Below are 17,085 nucleotides of genomic sequence, written 5' to 3'. Positions count from 1 at the left end.
GCAGTGCCTATGCTTGCTGTTAAATTTATTAGGGTCCAGTATGTCCAAGACAGAAAAAGAAGTGGTTCTGTGAACGGCTGGAGGAGCTGCTACCAAGCCCTCTTGACCTGGGGTATTGCCATTCTGGTTGTCCCCTTGTCTATCCCTGGGGCAGACATAGACTGAGAGGTCGTTGGAGGATAGCCTCTGCTCGCCATGACTGTCCAAGATCTCCCCGTGGAGGCTGCAAGAGACAGCCTCCACTACAACTGCTGCCTGGGTCTGCGGCATCGAGATGTCCATTGGAGCCTTCTCCCTGCTCACATTCATTGCTCAGTCTCTGGTTTCTAGAGGAAGGTTGCAACCCCTTGCTTTGCAAACTTCGGTGCCCCCAGGTTAAGCGCTGGAGCAGCACATGGGTACCATAGCACAGATCATCTGAGAGCTCCCTTCAGGTTAGGTACTGTTCTCGCAGTCTTATGGTCCTCGATTGTCAGTCTTTGCGGGACTCCTGTCTTTGTGTTCTTCTGCACCTTGTGGGACCCCAGTGTTCTTGGAATCTGTCTACTGGTCTTCTACACCTGGTGGAATTCTCAGACTTTTTGCCCCATGCACTTTCTGGTCTTCTGCACGTTCTGGGACTCAGTCTTGTGGTCCTCTAGAGCTTGTGACACTCTCAATGTTTTGGTCCTCTACAACGTCTTCTGGTCCTCTGCACCTTGCAGAGCTTGTTGTCCCCTGCTCCTGGTGGAACTCTTAGTCTTCTGGTCCTCTGCACCTGGTGGGACTCTCAGTCTTCTGTTCCTCTGCACCTGGTGGAACTGTCAGTCCTCAGGTACCCTGCACCTGCTGGGACTCTCAGTCTCCTAGTTCTCTGTACCTGGGTGGGACTTACGGGTCTACTGATCTCCTTAGCCCTGTAGCTCTCCCAATTCTCTCCGTCTCCCCCAATCTAATGTTCCCTCTCAGACTTGTTTTGCTCCAGCAGCTGGGGGACCGCAACCAGTAAGTGCTGTGACAGCAGAAAGCTGCAGCATTGCCCCTGGTCTCTCAGATGTTTATGGACCCCCTAGGTGATGGGTGCTGTGTAATGCAGAGTGGGCAGAGGGAGCCGGTGGTGCGTCCTTCCCATCAGCTGGGAGAGTAACAGTGTGAGCAGTGATGCTGCCTGATGCCCTATGCCTGACTCACACCCCTCCATCCATCTCTGCAGCATCTAAATAGCCTTATTTGGGAAAGTGGGAGGTGATGGGAAATTCTTTTTAAATAATTGCGGGATCAATAGCAGGAACTTATACAGAAAGAGAGACCATCAGATCAGATAGGCTAAGCCTCAGTTGGAAGTGACTAAATGGATTATAACATTGTGCCAATATAAAGCAGGAGCCTCTCTGAGGTGCAGCGTGTCCCTTGCACAATATAGGGATAATTATTACTTGCAAAATTAAATACAGTCTATTACTGAGACTAAGTTCCAGACATTACTCACGAAAATAAACTACATATATATATATAATATATGTATATATATATATATATATATATATATATATATATATATATATATATATTTCCGTAAATAAAGAGTGGTTCAATGAACTTACTGGGTAGATATTAGTTATTAAATATAAAAACATTGGTTGGCGTTAAACTCTGAGGTGTTCCCGACATATGATGAGCAGGAGAACACTGAATTCATCTATTGATGTATTTATTAATTTATCCATTTATTTATTTTAGTAACAAAAAAACACAAAATAAAATATAATTAAGCAAGCAAAATATTTTTTTGATCTTTTATGCTAGATTTTATATTTTATTTTTCAATGTATATATATATATATATATATATATATACAAATTATCTATCTACATATGTGTATATATATTTGCATATTACTGCCAGTTATCAGTGTGTATAAGTGGAGGTGATGCAGGAATGGGAGAGAGGAACCATCCGTTTTCCCCTTGGGTGCCTTCTGACACACAAGGACATGTCTCTGTAATTATCGGAGGCAATGATCCTTTGTAAAGCAGAAATTAAAAGTTGTGAGAAATAATGGGCTAAAACTATCACATGCAATTTTTGGCCGGGGTGGGGACACGATTAGCCCCTGAGAGGGCTGAGCCCCTGGGAGTTGGTGCAGGGGGGAGAGAGACCCTGTCATCTCCCCTCCTGCAGCTGCACAGTCAGATTGCAATCACTTCCCACCACGCCATGCATCCAATCTATTGCCTTTATTACTCTTTATCTGCAAATTATAAATCACTTACCAGGAGGGGGGTTGAGGGGGTTTGGTATCCTCAATCTCTCACCGGGTCTGGGTAATTACTTTCCCCTTATGATGGCTAAGGCTTGCAGAATTTATAATTTTGTTTATTAATCCGATTCGGTTATTGGAATATTTAATTCCAGTCGCTATACAGTGCATGATGCACAGACTTCATGCACTCATTAAGTCTAAGAAAATTAAATTCCAAGAGATATAGAAATATAAAATACATATATAAAAATAAACAAATATATAAAAAAAATATGTAAAAAAAATTACAAAAAAATATACAAATATTTAAAAATATATAAAAATTTGTAAAAAAATAAATAAAATGTAGAGGTGGAAAGGAATATTATCTTTTATTGCAAAACATCCCCGAAAACATGGAAAAGCAGTTTTAAAACATAACAACACACGGATTGCAAAATTATTATGCCATCGCTGGTAATTATATGAGTGTAACTGTCACACAAATAAATATGGGTAAAAATGTCTTATTTATCAACAAAAGCGAAGTCTGAATCAATAACGCAATGATGCAGCATTTATCTGATAACCGAATTGATAATTAAAACAACTACGGTATACGATTTGCAGACGTCATTTAAACAGGAAGCCATTGATATCCAGCATTTCTGCATTCATTTTATTGCATTCATAAAATTAAACTATATATGAGGGGAGGGGGTTCAAATGCAGAAACAACAGCTTTCCTTCGAAGCCAGGAGATATAAAGATGTTCTATGGCTTCTAATCACAATTGATTGTCAATTAAAGGCTCATTTGCGCGATCTCCATCCATCTGCCATCCCTGGTTATCTGCTGGCCAGGAACTTAGCTGTGAGGGGTGGCTGCAAGATGACTTCTGACAGCTAATATCTCTCTTATCCAGGCAGATGACCAAGTCTTCCTGCACAGAAGCCATTTCCATCTGATTCTTTAACTTGATAAATCTACATTTTCCTTGGCTTGGATATTGATTGATAAAAACTGATTGTTTGACGAGCATGGGCTGAGTCACTTTGGGGGTAGATCAGACTGCAAGGGGGAGTTTGAGTGTGATCGCTGTGCGGGCATTAGGACCTCGGAGACTCCGTCAGACCATCAGGGGGGGCACCCAGGGCACAGGTGCAATGTCAGTGCCAGGTATACAGGTTATTCCAAAGGCTGGAGGCAACATTTGCCCACTAATTCCTGTTTTTAAGACAGGAGGAGAGATGTACTAAACCTCGGGAAGGGATAAAGTGGAGAGAGATAAAGTGCCAACCAATCAGCTCCTAGCTGTTATTTTTCAAACACAACCTGTAAACTGACAGGAGCTGATTGGTAGGTACTTCATTTCTGTCCACTTTATCTCTCTCCAAAGCTCAGTACGTCTTCCCCTGGGTGAGAAGAGGGAAAATAACAAGTGCCCAATAATGTGCTGGGCAAGGTATAAGGTCAACCGCAGTTATTATAGAAGGGATATAGTAACAGGATAGGGAAGGGTGTGTGTGCGGGATGTAGAATATATAGAATATATGTATTTGGGTGTAAAATATATTAAGTGCATTATTATGGATAATTCCCTATCCATGAGCTGCTAATGTGCCCTCTTACCTCTTTGTCTGTCTATTATTACCCAGTCTTGTTATATTACTGTTTGCTGGCGCTATATAAATAGTCATAAATAAATTCCAAAGCAGATTCTGATGTATATCATCAGCAATAGCCTCCCTGCATAACTGTATATTCTCACAGCCATTCAGCTTGTCCCATGTCACCTGGTGCCCAAATCTTTACTTCTCTACCAATGGGGCTGCAACAAAGCATAATCTGCACTTGGTCTAGGGCCACATTCAGACTGGTGTCATTTGGTTACACTGCTGTATGTAGGATGCAATGGGAGGAATATACTCTAAGTATACTGCCTGCAAATTAGAAATGGGTACATTGTAAAATAATCCCATGTAAAGTTTTCCAGTTAATGCAATCTAATGTTTAATATGGGGTTTTTAAAGATACGTGCACTGCTTAGGCTCTTACATGGTGCCAAAACGCAGGGGCGTCCCTTCCCCTCCTCCCTCCTTCTCTCTTACCTGAGCGGCGGCCACGCATGGTTAGGGGCTGTGTTTTATAGTAATGGGCTGCGCTGACCCTGCACTGCATGGAGGAGTAATGTGCGGTGTTTCACTTTAAAGGCCGCACAATACACCTCCTCCTCCGTGCGGTGCAGCCTATTGCTATAAAGCACAGCCACTGACTGTAGTCGACCATCGTGCCTTTCAAATGTTTCGGGGGAAGCGAGCCGCCCCCCTTGCCCCCCGTTCCGACGCCCATTCAGGTAAGGAATTGAATTGGAGTCCGCTGTTTTTGCACTTGCATTGTGTGCATGGGACTAAGGGCCTGTTACCGATGGTTGCTAATCTGCGAGCGCAAATTACACAGTGCGTTCACATATCCCTCGCTCTCACAGCAAAGCCAGCCCAGCAGAGTGAGTGACAGGAGAGGTCGTTTGTGGGTGGTAACAGGGGTAGTCCAGTAAAAATGGGGGAGTGGAGTTGTGAAAGCAGGCGTGCCTGAGTGTTTCAACGCCATGCATAATTAACAGGCAGCGTCATAGTACACGTCACCAGCCATTTTTTTACTCTGTTTCCCTCGCAAAGCTTGCGGTAGAAAAAAGCTACCACAAGCAATGTGTTCACATCCGATAGTGGTCGATGTACCAATGTTTTTCCCAAACTTCCAGGAGATGATGTGGGGCAGGGGACGTCTCTGCATTCGCTAAGGGGAGTCTGCATACACAAAGCGAACGCTCGTACAGGTAAGATGGGCGTGCTTTTGCCTTGGTGAGCAAATTGCTCCCCGCTGCTTCACTTTCAAATATTTGCATACACATCGAGCGAGCGTACGCTCATAGCGACCGCGTTTCAATCAGGCCCTAAATATGTATATTCTCCTCCCTAATCTGTACACTTGGGTCTTATTTACTAACGAGTTTTATCACCAAAATGAGTGATAAATGTCACTGTGTATGATAAATGGTGCTTCAGCCAATCAGCTCCCAACTGTCAACTGTTAGAAATATGACAGTTGGGAGCTGATTGGCTGGAGCTGATTGTGCCCCCCATTGGCTGTGCACCGGGCTGAGGGGCACACAGCGCCCCCTCCCCAGTGCCGCAAATGGATTTTTCTGAAGGGGGCGTGGCCACGCCGTCTGCGATTAGGCCACGCCCCCTACCCGCCGCCGAGACACTCTACAGGATGCAGATGATGGTTGTTCAGTGTGTATGAACGGCCATCATCTGTAGATATCTCTGCAGATCAATCGATCTGCAGATATATCTGCCAGGTGTGTACCCACCTTAAGGGAGGGTTAGGGTTAGGGGGCGGGGTTAGGTTAGCAAATAGAGAAAATACTCACCTGTCGAAATTCGAACCGCCGGACGTATTTCATACCGGTCCCGTGTTTTTATCTTCATTTATTCAGTTCAGATCAGGTATCAGTAATAGAAAAATAAGTGTAACGTTTGAGAGCAGAGCACATTGTACTGGGAGGGGAACGAGGTCATGTTGGAGGATCACAGAACAGACAGCCTGGCTGCCTGACATGTGGGTTTAACAAGTAGTGGAAATGACTGGAGAAGTATTTATGAAGGAGTGAAGTGTGTCTTTATAATGGAAATGAAGGAAAGGTTTAAAGTGCTTTACAGACCCTTGTGCACCATGTAGCTCTAACACACTTCCCATTGTCCCCGACAGAGCTCTCGTTTCCTGCTGGATCCATTGGAAGTGTCTCATTACAGCGGCACATCAGGCATATTTACCGTCACCGTTATTTAGTTAGGTGCAGTAGGGGGGTCACAGTAGAGTATATTTGTTCTTTCGTGTCTGTGTTCTGCTGTTTATGCCCTTTATATTTAGTTTTCACTTTCTTTTGTAAGGTTTCTTGATTTCATTTAATTTTACAGAGATTCTTTTCTTACTGTAAGCTCTGGAGGGCAGTTCTGTTACACCTTTTGTGTTCCTGTATTGCTGTCAATGCTTCCTGTATTCCCCTCCTGTACAGTGCTGTCTGAGATTTATAAAGTACAATATATAGGCGTCTATTTACTAAGCAGTGTTAGGCGACAGAGTGAAAAGTGATAAGGTGCCAGCCAATCAGCTCCCAACTGTCATTTTTCAAACACAGCCTGTGAGATGACAGTTGGGAGCTGATTGGCTGGCACATTATCACTTTTCACTCTGTCTCCTAACACTGCTTAGTAAATAGACCCCACAATAAGCTGTTAACTTCATGAAATCGCAGCTGCGATTGCATTAGCGTCCATCTCTTAATCAGGCCCCTCTGTTGGCGCCACTGTGTAGAGTGCCGTAGGACGGGCAGTACTTAGCTGCTTACCTGACACCTAGATGTTACCGCTGCCACAGCTATTACCTGTTTACCGCTGTTAACCCTATGCCTACTGCTACTACAACTGGTCACCACTGTTCTCCCTGTGTACAGAGCTGTTGCCACATAAACTCACCACCCTGGCTAAGAACATCTGTGTGGACTAACATCCATTTCACATTCCGCCAACGACTACTGTAACCAAACAGGTTCTACCAATAGGTCACGGCAAAAATTGGCTTCCGATACAAAAGAACCCTAGTGTTTATGTGTGTCCATGTAGTAGGGAATTTAGAGGTCTATCTAATAAGCCTTGGGGGACAGAGATAAAGTGGATGGAGATAAAGTACCAACCAATCAGCTCCTAACTGGTACTTTTTCTCCATCCACTTTATCTCTCTCCAAGGATTTCCTCACTGCTGCATAGCTCTCTAATCTCTATTCCCCGCTGTCTTATACCCCCCCATCCTCCGTTGTCTGATTCCCCCGCGCAGGTATCCGATCTGGCCCCCCTCCACCCGCCGGTGTTCTGTTCTGCTGCTTCTAGAACTAGTTTCACCCGTCCCCTCTGTGGCTACCGCCGGCAGTAGCTATAGACATTGGAAGTCCGGGTATTGAATTGATGCTCTGTTTCCACCATATGGTATGTCGCATTGGACAAAGGAGCTCTGATACTGACACCGAGTTTCACCTTGTTGTGTAGGCAGCAGGAATTACAACACCAAACATCGGTAAACAAGCATTGGCATGCATCAAGCGATGGTGGCAACCATCAACATCATGCAATCGAATAGAAAAACCATCGCCATCGTTCTGAAAATGCCACAATGGTATCAGCATAACTCAATATTTTTAACACTGGACTCTAATTTGCAGAGGCACTAGCAGTATTAAGATCAGAATGAGCATTTATTAGTAATAGAGTTACTCACCTGAGCAGATTTTCACTCTTGCTAGTCAACAGGACCGATATCCATTGCACATATACAGCCAGACAGGGATAAAGCAGAGGCAAATTCAATAAACATGTCCAAGGGGTCTGATACACCACAAACAGGCAGTCTAGGGAGACACAGAGGCAAATCCAAAAGACAATACAAGGGTCAAATTCACAGGTGAGCAGAGACAAGTCCATAAGACTAGTCGGCTTGGCACACGTCATTTCAAGAAGTGGGTTTAACTTTAAACTAGTGAATGAAATAAACCAGTAATTTGATCTGATAGTGTGGTGCACACAAGAGCCCTGCTTGCCCCACCTACGCTTCCTTGGGGGCTGACAGTGAGAAACAGGAGAAGCAGAGTGGAGGAATATGTGTCTTGGATCAGGTGGGGGCTACCAGAAAGGAGAGTGCAGATCTCATACTTTTGAAAGCTACCTTGTCCCAGCCCCCAATAGTTGCTAAAAAGACATATTGGCCCAAAATTACAGGGGGTCCAGTCTGTGTCGTCGCCCCCCCATCCCCCCAGCACTACAAATCCAAACCCCTACAGCAATACACAACACAGATCTGCTTAGCTGCAGTGGTAGTATACTGACAATTCGAACTAGCTTCATATAGTTAGAATATCTAGGCTTCCTATGCAGGAGCAGATAGCTCCATGTTTTAGTTGTCCGACTGTGGTATATGAGGTTGAGAGTTCAAGTCCCGGGTTTGACATGATGCAGGGCCGGGGCTACAATCAGGCAGCTTTAGGCAGCTGCCTAGGGGCGCTGGCTCCTGAGGGGCGCCGTTGAGGTGACTGAGGTCACCAGCACAAAAATTAAAGAAAGTACACAGATGACCTGCGGTATTTATAAACATTTGTTGTATATTCTGACCAAAACTACAGTCAGACACTTTCTGGGGCGGCTCACACATGAAATAGTATTATTATAGAAGTTGCATTGAATATTGGATGGATCATAACTTCATGACCAATCTAATATTCAGTATGAACTATGGTACTGATGTGGTGCTGAATGTAAACCTGTTTAGCTCAGAAAATGAGAATGCGCAAAAGTGCCTGTTCACAGTCATGTACGCTTTGGAATCTTACCGCCAGAGAGGTGGAACTGGGAGTGTGTGGGGTGGGAAGGAGGGAATGGATGGGGAGAGGGGTCTAGGCTGAAGCTATGCCTAGGGTGCCAAGAAACCTTGCAGCGGATCTAGGGGGATGTAACTGAACTTGCTCACATCCTGTGAATTTGACTTTTGTATTGTATATTGCAAAGGTTCTCAAACTCGGTCCTCAGGACCCCAAACAGTTCACGTTTTCCAGGTCACCCAGCAGGTGCACAGGTGTGTTCATTACTCACTGACACATTTTAAAAGATCCACATGTGGAGCTAATAATTTCACTTGTGATTCTGTGAGGAGACCTAGAAACATGCACTGTTTGGGGTCCTGAGGACCGAGTTTGAGAACCAGTGGTCTATTGGATACGAACATTGACCATTGTAGAGATGGGGTCAGAGACTTCTCCATCTCAGAAAACAAACTGGCCCATCAAGTATGAAATGGAGTCATCTCTGTGGAAAGCAGAACCACACTCAGAGTAATAATATTCTCTAAAGTTATCTTACTCTGAAACCCCCCCTGCGTGCGCCACTGCAGTGTAGGCACCATGCTAGACAGGATTTACACCTGCCTCGCTACGCCATTGCCTCATCGTATATCTTGTATTTAGTATTGTGACACTTATGTTCATAATAGTGCCCCCTAATCTTTAGATAGCAATGCAGGACGATTAAAACCACCCAGACGAAAATGACGAAAATGGAAGTGTGTGTAAGTTACACTATATAATATTAAACATTATACAGATTTTTTTATATTTTTTACACTGACATTAGATCAGGTGCAATCAATATAAGGACATTTTGTGACTCGGCATGAACTAATCATTGGGAGTTTTTGAAAATTGGTCCTCACGTAACATGCCTGCCTTTATATATTAAATAGGTGGTTTCAGAAAACCATATGACACCAAGAACCATAGCACTTGGTACGCCCATGGTTCTGCCATGAAGCACCAGAAACACCAGGAACCAGAGAACTTGGTACGCCCATGGTTCTGCCATGAAGCACCAGAAACACCAAGAACCAGAGCACTTGGTATGCGAATGGTTCTGCCATGAAGCACCAGAAACACCAAGAACCAGAGCACTTGGTACGCCCATGGTTCTGCCATGAAGCACCAGAGAAATTTAAATGAACTAAAGATTATTTGGCGATCTGTAGCAACAGTGTTTTGCATGGAAAATTAACTCACAGTGTCATTATGGAGATTTCGCCAGAAAGTACACAACCTCTTAAAGCAGACAGTGAATGAATTTCAATAACATGTTTTTAAATACAGGCTAAACCATTTGTGCCTTCTGAGTCTTAGGGTAAATTTACTAAACTGAGAGTTTTTAGAAGTGGAGATGTTGTCCATAGCAACCAATCAGAATCTAGCTATTATCTTCTAGAAGGTGTTAAATGTTAAGAAGAATCTGGTTGCGATGGGCAACATCTCCACTTCTAAAAACTCTTACTTTAGTAAATACACTCCTTATAGTGCATAATAAAGTGTTTTTTCTTTCTTTATGGTCTTATGCAGCCTTTAATTTGTTATATTCATTTGTATAGAAATGAAGAATGCAGAATCTGTCAATAATGGAGGTAAATTGAGTTCAAATTGCTAAAAAAAAAAATTCTATAACTTTTTCTTTCTAAATTTGAGGTAACAACAAAATAAGCCAGTTTGTAGACCATTTATTTCCACATTTTGCTATATAATTTTTAGTTGTGGACATTTGGGCATCCGTATACATATGTGCATTGGTAAAGGCGCAAATTGAGTGTTTTTTTTTTTTAGCTTGGAAAATGCTGAAGACCCTGATTAATATAGTTACGATAGATTGCAACCCTACAAGAATATCTTTCATGTACCATTAAAGTCCTGTGCCATTTCCTGTTGGCCTCACACAGAAACCTTGCGGAAGGGATTACCTTATGGATATATTATAATGACATATGCCAATTTTCATCTGTCAATTAGAGCAGATCTAAGCAAGCGGGAGTATTATCAGCTTTAGAATCAATAGCCTAAAATCCTACAATCCGAAAACACATTCATCCAATTTGTTCTAGGTGCTAAAGGGCTGAATATTATTGATGATTATTGATGGTGTTAATTCAATTAGTTTGATACAGAAGGGCTCTGCTGGGATCTGACAATGCCACTGGAAATCCATGTGGATACTTGGATGATACTGTATTGAAGGCACTGGCCTCTTCTTGGACAAGTTTCAGGACTGGTTGGGGGGGGCCATAAATTTTTTTTAGTTTGTTACCTGTGTTAAGAAAATTCATCAAGTGTGAAATGGAGCTATCTCTGTGGACAGCAGAACCACACTCAGAGTAAGACCATTTGCTAAAGTTTTCTTCAGTCCTTTTAATAGGATACCTTATGCACCAAGTAAAGAAAATGTAATACTTACATGACTCACCTGGTGATGAATTCATTTTGTTTTCAAAATGATTGTACAGTAAATTTACTGTAATAGGTTTTATATCTTGCTTGCGAAAGCCGACAGTTTTACGCGGAGCATTCAGTGACCTGAAAGTTGCATTATTACTTTATTTTATCTATTATCCTCTCTGTGGTGCCAATGTATTCCGATGGAATGTACAGTCTAATTTCCCTACTACAAGCATGCAACAGGCAGGGGCCGTTTTTTCAGAAGCTTATGCACAGAATGTATCTGGGCTGTGGGAGAGAATGCATGGCAAGTACACGGATAGCATACAAAGTACACATGGATGGCATAGTGAGTGGGTGGTGCACCAAACCTTCTAAAGAGAATAGGTGCTCAAAGCAGCCAATCGGCTTACAGCTATCATTTTTTATAACGTACTTCATAAATGATCATTTAAGGCTGATTGGTGGTTATGGGCAACTTCAGTACCTGTCCACTTCAGAAAGTTTGATACATCTCCCCCTGGGTTCCAATCAAACGGAATGTAGTTGGCATCCCAACGCACTAATTGCCGCTACTCACAAGCCCGTCGCTGGAGTCAGAACCCTGGCTGAACAATCCCGGTGGCTGTGTTCCCAAAGGTAAGTGTTAGGGTTTGGTTGAGGGGTTAGGAACTGGAGGGGCAGTTAGGGTTAGACTGTGGGAGTGGAGAGTTAGGGTTAGGCTGCGGAGGGGGGGGGGTAGGATTAGGCTGCGGGAATGGTGGGCTAAAGGCAGGCTTATGGGAAGGTTTAAATTACTTACCTAAAGGCTTCCATATTTCAACAGTCAGGGTTCCGGCGCCGTTATTCCAACTGCCGGCTTTCTGTGTGCCGGGTTTGCGTACCCAACCCAAACAAATTCCAGGTCCCAAAACTACAAAACAGCAATTCTAACCACTTGCTAAGCCTGCTGCCACAGGCCAGTAAAGCTCTTTTGCATTGGCCCAGCTAGTCTAGTGCGCACTGATAATGATGATGACTATCGAAACAATTGTAATGGGCGGTGCAGTCATAGAGCTGCCCACAACTCTGCATACGAGTGAATGTACTCATTTAGTTCCGTACTCGCAGTGCGGGAGCAATTACGTACAATGGGCCTGATTCAGAGTTGGGAATAGAGAGAGATCTCTCTCTCAACTGATCATCTTGCTGAAACCATGCTGCACTGCAGGTGGGGCAGATTTAAAATGTGCAGAGAGATTTTGATTTGGGAGGGAGGTGTCCAGACTGACATCTAAATTGTAGAGTAATAATAAAGCTGTGCTGTATTTGTGGGCTACATGTAAAAGCAGCCAGTATTTACCCTACATGCAAAAAAAAAAATTATGTATTTACACCCCTTGCATTGCAACAAGGTTTGTCCAGGTACACAGTTAAGTGCTATCTCTCTCTCTAATCCCAACTCTGAATAAGGCCCAATGTGCGTTTTACCCCGTATGGGTCCCGACGCCTGATTCCTGAATGTGCGTTGGTAACACAGTTGATTTCTTCAAGGTCGCCTAGATTCCTGCCAAAATGCGTAGATTGGCTGAGCAAGATGGGCATTTGGGTGAGGAGCGGTTGTTTGCACGGATGGAGGCTGGCAAAGTGTTTGGTGGGTGCAGTGGTAGACCAACCTTTGCAGAGCTGTGCAAACAAACCAGGGGAACTTTTGTGCCATGAGATTACTGACATGACGGGTAGAGTAGGTGATATTTTTGGGTTGTTTCTTGTTGACCATCTGCAAAATGACCCGAATTTGGCAACGACTTAGCATGGCTGTCTTTACGGCTCATCCTATATTATTAATGGGACCATGTGCAACTCCTTGTTGCACAATAGGGTAAAGCACCTGTCTAGCATATTCTGAGTAATGTAATAAAAACCTTTCCATGTGCTAAATGTGAGTGAGGGGGTATGTGAAAGTCTCATAACTAGACCTTCATGAGTTAAAGGGATTCCCAAAGGCCCTCACACATTGCCCTTGCATTCACATCAAAAACCACAAGTGCAAACTGCGGCTCTCATTCAGAGCCGCTCGCTATTTGCGGTCGTTCGTTCTAAAACAAGGGGTGGCTATTCAAATGAACCGTTCGCTAATTGCGGTCTGTTCACGCCTCTAAGTCTGAACGAGCGAGCAAAACTTGCGGTTGTAATTTTGAAAAATACGCCCCCTTGCCGCTTGCACCATACGTCATGTCCGCTATTTATTAGATTAATCGAGTACATCGAACAGCGTATGAACTGCTCGCTATTCTTGTGGCTGGTTTTTTCAACCGCTATTTTGCGAGCAGTTCTGAGTAAAAAAAAACCAAGTGACATGGTCAATGATGCTGCTGTTTTAATTATGCACTCCCTTAAAACGCCCGTTTTGACCTTTAAGCACGCCTGCGTTCGAATTCCACACCCCCCGTTTTCAAGCACCTTCCCCTGTTACCACCCACATACGCCTCCTTCTGTCACTCACAATAGCAGGCATTCGCTATATAGCGAACAAACGATTTTCGGCCGCACTGACTGGTTCGCGCATGCGTATTAAAATCCGTACGCATGCGCAGATGTGCGAACATCGGTCAGAACGAACGAGCGGCCGCTTACGAGCGGCTCTGAATCAGGGCCCGCATGTGCAAATGTATATAAATCACGGTGCAAGAAAACACACTCAGATTACCACCCTCATGAAATTCTTATTCACCATTTTAGTAAAAAAATAAATATTTACTTGTAAAGCAAAGAGATCTTAATTTTGTCATTCATGGGAAAGTCTACCTAATTGGTAACTGAACTGAATTTTTATTGATCAGCAATCCAAGGGCCTGATTCAGAGCCGGACGCTCTGACCAGAGCGCTTGCTCTGAATCAGGGCCCTCCTACCTAAAAATGGAGCGGCCTCCTGGCCGCTCGCATAGCTGTGGGTGACCACCCACAGCTTATGCGAGGGGCCAAAAAGATGGTCGCGATGGTCAAGACTATCGCGAACATCGGGCTTGCGACGAGACCCTGCGGTAGGGTCTCACTGCCGCAAGCCCAGGAGTGCTTTTGGCTCTATCATAGCCAAAAGCACTCCCACTGACATCACTAGTGATGTCAGTGGGGCCGGCCCCAATGCCCCCGGCACCAATGCCCCCGGCACGCCCACCAAAGGGGGCGTGCTGTCACTCATCATCAACAGCACTCCCCCTTTGGTACGAGACCCATAACGACAGCTTGGCTGTCGCTATGTGGGTCTCGCGCATGCGCACGACGGAGCTCCCTCCGTCATGCAATTTGCGCATTAGGGCACCATCGACCTGCTTGCGAGCGCTCAGCGCTCGCGAGCGGGTCTGAATTAGGCCCCAAGTTTCTTAATTTCTTATTCTACAGGAATAAAAATAGAAAAACCTAAGAGACAACTGCATCACTGCAGAATGATTGTGAGCTAAATTCATTGGAACTCCCCTTAGCTGAGCTTGAGCCATTCACAATCAGTTCCATTTCAATGAGTTTCCTGTATATAGCACATAAAATACCAGTGGAATGAATGGTCCATTGGAATGAACGGAGATTGTGAAAAATACACCACGAAGCTGGTGTAACCTCTCTCCTTAATCCCTAGGGGATATTTACTATGAATCGTGTTGGGATGCGTTCCATTATCACGCCTTATCGCCGGAACGTTTTGTACCACAAAATGTACATTTACAAAGAATCGTGTCTGCTTTCATTTTGTCATTCGATGGTGCAACTCGTCGTGTTGTGGCATGTGCGAGATCAGTCAAATCGGGTGTGATTCACAACTGAAGTTGCAAATCTGGGATACGATGGAACTCGCGTCACCATAATTCGCATGTGAAATCGGAGCAAATCTGTGAAATTTGGCAAACACAATGATGCGCGTTAAAAAGCCTTTCGTGACTCGTAGCGCCGAGCGTCTTTTTATGCAACTTTTTACCTTCAAATCATAAGAGACTATGAAGCTATATTAGGGTTTATGCTTAATCAGATACACTAATATGTGTAGAGAATAGGGGTGAGCGGGTTCGGATTTCTAAAATCCGAACCCCCCCGAGCCCCCCCGATCCGAAGCCGATCCGAGTCAGGCTCGACTTTTCCCGCCTGACTCGGATCTGAAATCAAGGCAAAACGTCATCATCCCGCCTTCCGGGTCTCGCGGGTTTTGGATCCTATATAAGGTACCCGCGTCGGCTCCATTTTCTCACTCCGCTGTGGACATTGAAGAGGGAGGGTGGGAGTTAGGGCTGGCTGGGCTGTGTAGTGTAGTGTAGTGTAGTGTTGTGCTGTGCTGTGCTGTGTTGTGCTGCTGTTGTCCATAGGGGCTGTATCCACTACTTCAAAGTCCATAGGGGCTGGCTGGACTGTGTTGTGCAGTCAGTTGTCCATAGGGGCTGTGTCCACTCCAAAGTCCTGTGCAGTGTCCCAGTCCTAAAGGGGTGCTGTAGTGTTGTCCAGTGGGTGCTGTGTCCGTCAGGGGTGCCCCCCCAAGTGCAAAAAAATAAATATTTTTTCTGTGTTTGTGAATTGTGTGCACTGTGGCTGCACGTGCATCAACAACGGAGCAGCGCCAAGCGTGCGCCTCTTTCCCATAAGTAAAAGGCCGGCTGGCTTGTCCGTTAAAGGGTGCTGTAACCCCCAAAGGGCACTCCAAACAAAATAAAAAAAAATATTTTTTTGTGTTTGTGAATTGTGTGCGAAGTAGCCGCACGTGCATCAACAAAGTAGTGGCAAGCAAAAGCCTGTGTCCCATAAATAAAGGGCCGGCTGGATTGACCGCTAAAGGGTGCTGTAACCCCCAAAGGGCACTCCAAACAAAATAAAAAAATATATTTTTTTGTGTTTGTGAATTGTGTGCACAGTAGCCGCACGTGCATCAACAAAGTAGTGGCAAGCGTGTGCCTGTGTCCCATAAATAAAGGGCCGGCTGGATTGACCGCTAAAGGGTGCTGTAACCCCCAAAGGGCACTCCAAACAAAATAAAAAAATATTTTCTGTGTTTGTGAATTGTGTGGGCTGTAGCTGCACGTGCATCAACAAAGGAGCAGCGCCAAGCGTGCGTCTGTGTCCCATAAGTAAAGGGCCGGCTGGCTCATTTCTTAAAGGGTGGTGTAACCCACAAAGTGCACTACTCTCCAGCAAAAATAAAAAAATATTTTCTGTGTTTGTGTGCGCCTTAGCCGCACGTATATATCAATATAACATAAATGGAGGACCAAACTTTCTCCGATGAAAATAAAATAGGGAAAGATCAAGAACCAGTTCCTCCTAGTGCTGTTGCTGCTGCTGGGAGTTGTTCATCATCCCAGAGAGGAAGTAGGAACAACACTACTTTTACTAAACAATTGACCCTCCAACAGTCTCTAGCGAGGAGGATGAAGTACGACAGCAGTCATCCTGAAGCAAAACGTATAACTGAGGCCTTGACTGCTATGTTGATGTTAGACGTGCGTCCGGTATCCGCCATTAGTGCAGTGGGATTTAGACAATTGATGGAGGTAGTGTGTCCCCGGTTCCAAATCCCGTCTAGATTCCACCTGCATCCTCAAAGCAGCAGCAACAAGCATGCATCTGTTTGTTAAAGGGTGGTGTAACCCTCAAAGTGTGCTCCACAAACAATAAAATTTTTTTTTTTTTCTGCATTTGTGAAATGTGTGGGCTGTAGCCGCACCTGCATCCTCAAAGCAGCAGCGACAAGCGTGCGTCTGTCTGTTAAAGGGTGGTGTAACCCTCAAATTGCACTCCACAAACAATAAAAAAATTATTCTTTTTTTTGTCTTTGTGAATTGTGTGGGCTGTAGCCGCACCTGCATCCTCAAAGCAGAAGCGACAAGTGTGCGTCTGTCTGTTAAAGGGTGGTGTAACCCTCAAAGTGCTCCAAAAAATATTTTTTTTTTAATGTGTTTGTGACTTGTGTGCTATGTAGCCGCACATGCATCAACACAGTAGCAGCGCCAAGCGTGCGCCTGTGTCATAAGTCAAGGGCCGGTTTGGACATCTGAT

The 17,085-nt window shown here is 44.5% G+C and overlaps 1 protein-coding gene across 1 annotated transcript in view; it reads right to left on the bottom strand.

Moving 5' to 3' along the window:
* NKX1-1 (NK1 homeobox 1) overlaps positions 1-1,115 on the bottom strand; it is a 15,315-nt gene extending 14,200 nt beyond the window's left edge. The window contains exon 1 of the mRNA XM_088461636.1: positions 1-1,115. This exon is cut by the window's left edge and continues 136 nt beyond it. Within this exon, the coding sequence (XP_088317762.1) occupies positions 1-309 (309 nt within the window). The 5' untranslated portion in view covers positions 310-1,115.
* Between the last annotated feature and the right edge of the window lie 15,970 nt (positions 1,116-17,085).

Source organism: Taudactylus pleione, unplaced genomic scaffold (genome assembly GCF_031769625.1).
Source record: "Taudactylus pleione unplaced genomic scaffold, aTauple2 ptg001084l, whole genome shotgun sequence".
Lineage (NCBI taxonomy): Eukaryota > Metazoa > Chordata > Amphibia > Anura > Myobatrachidae > Taudactylus > Taudactylus pleione.
The sequence above is the reverse complement of the archived record's forward strand: the minus strand, read 5'-3'. Positions and strand labels throughout refer to the sequence as shown.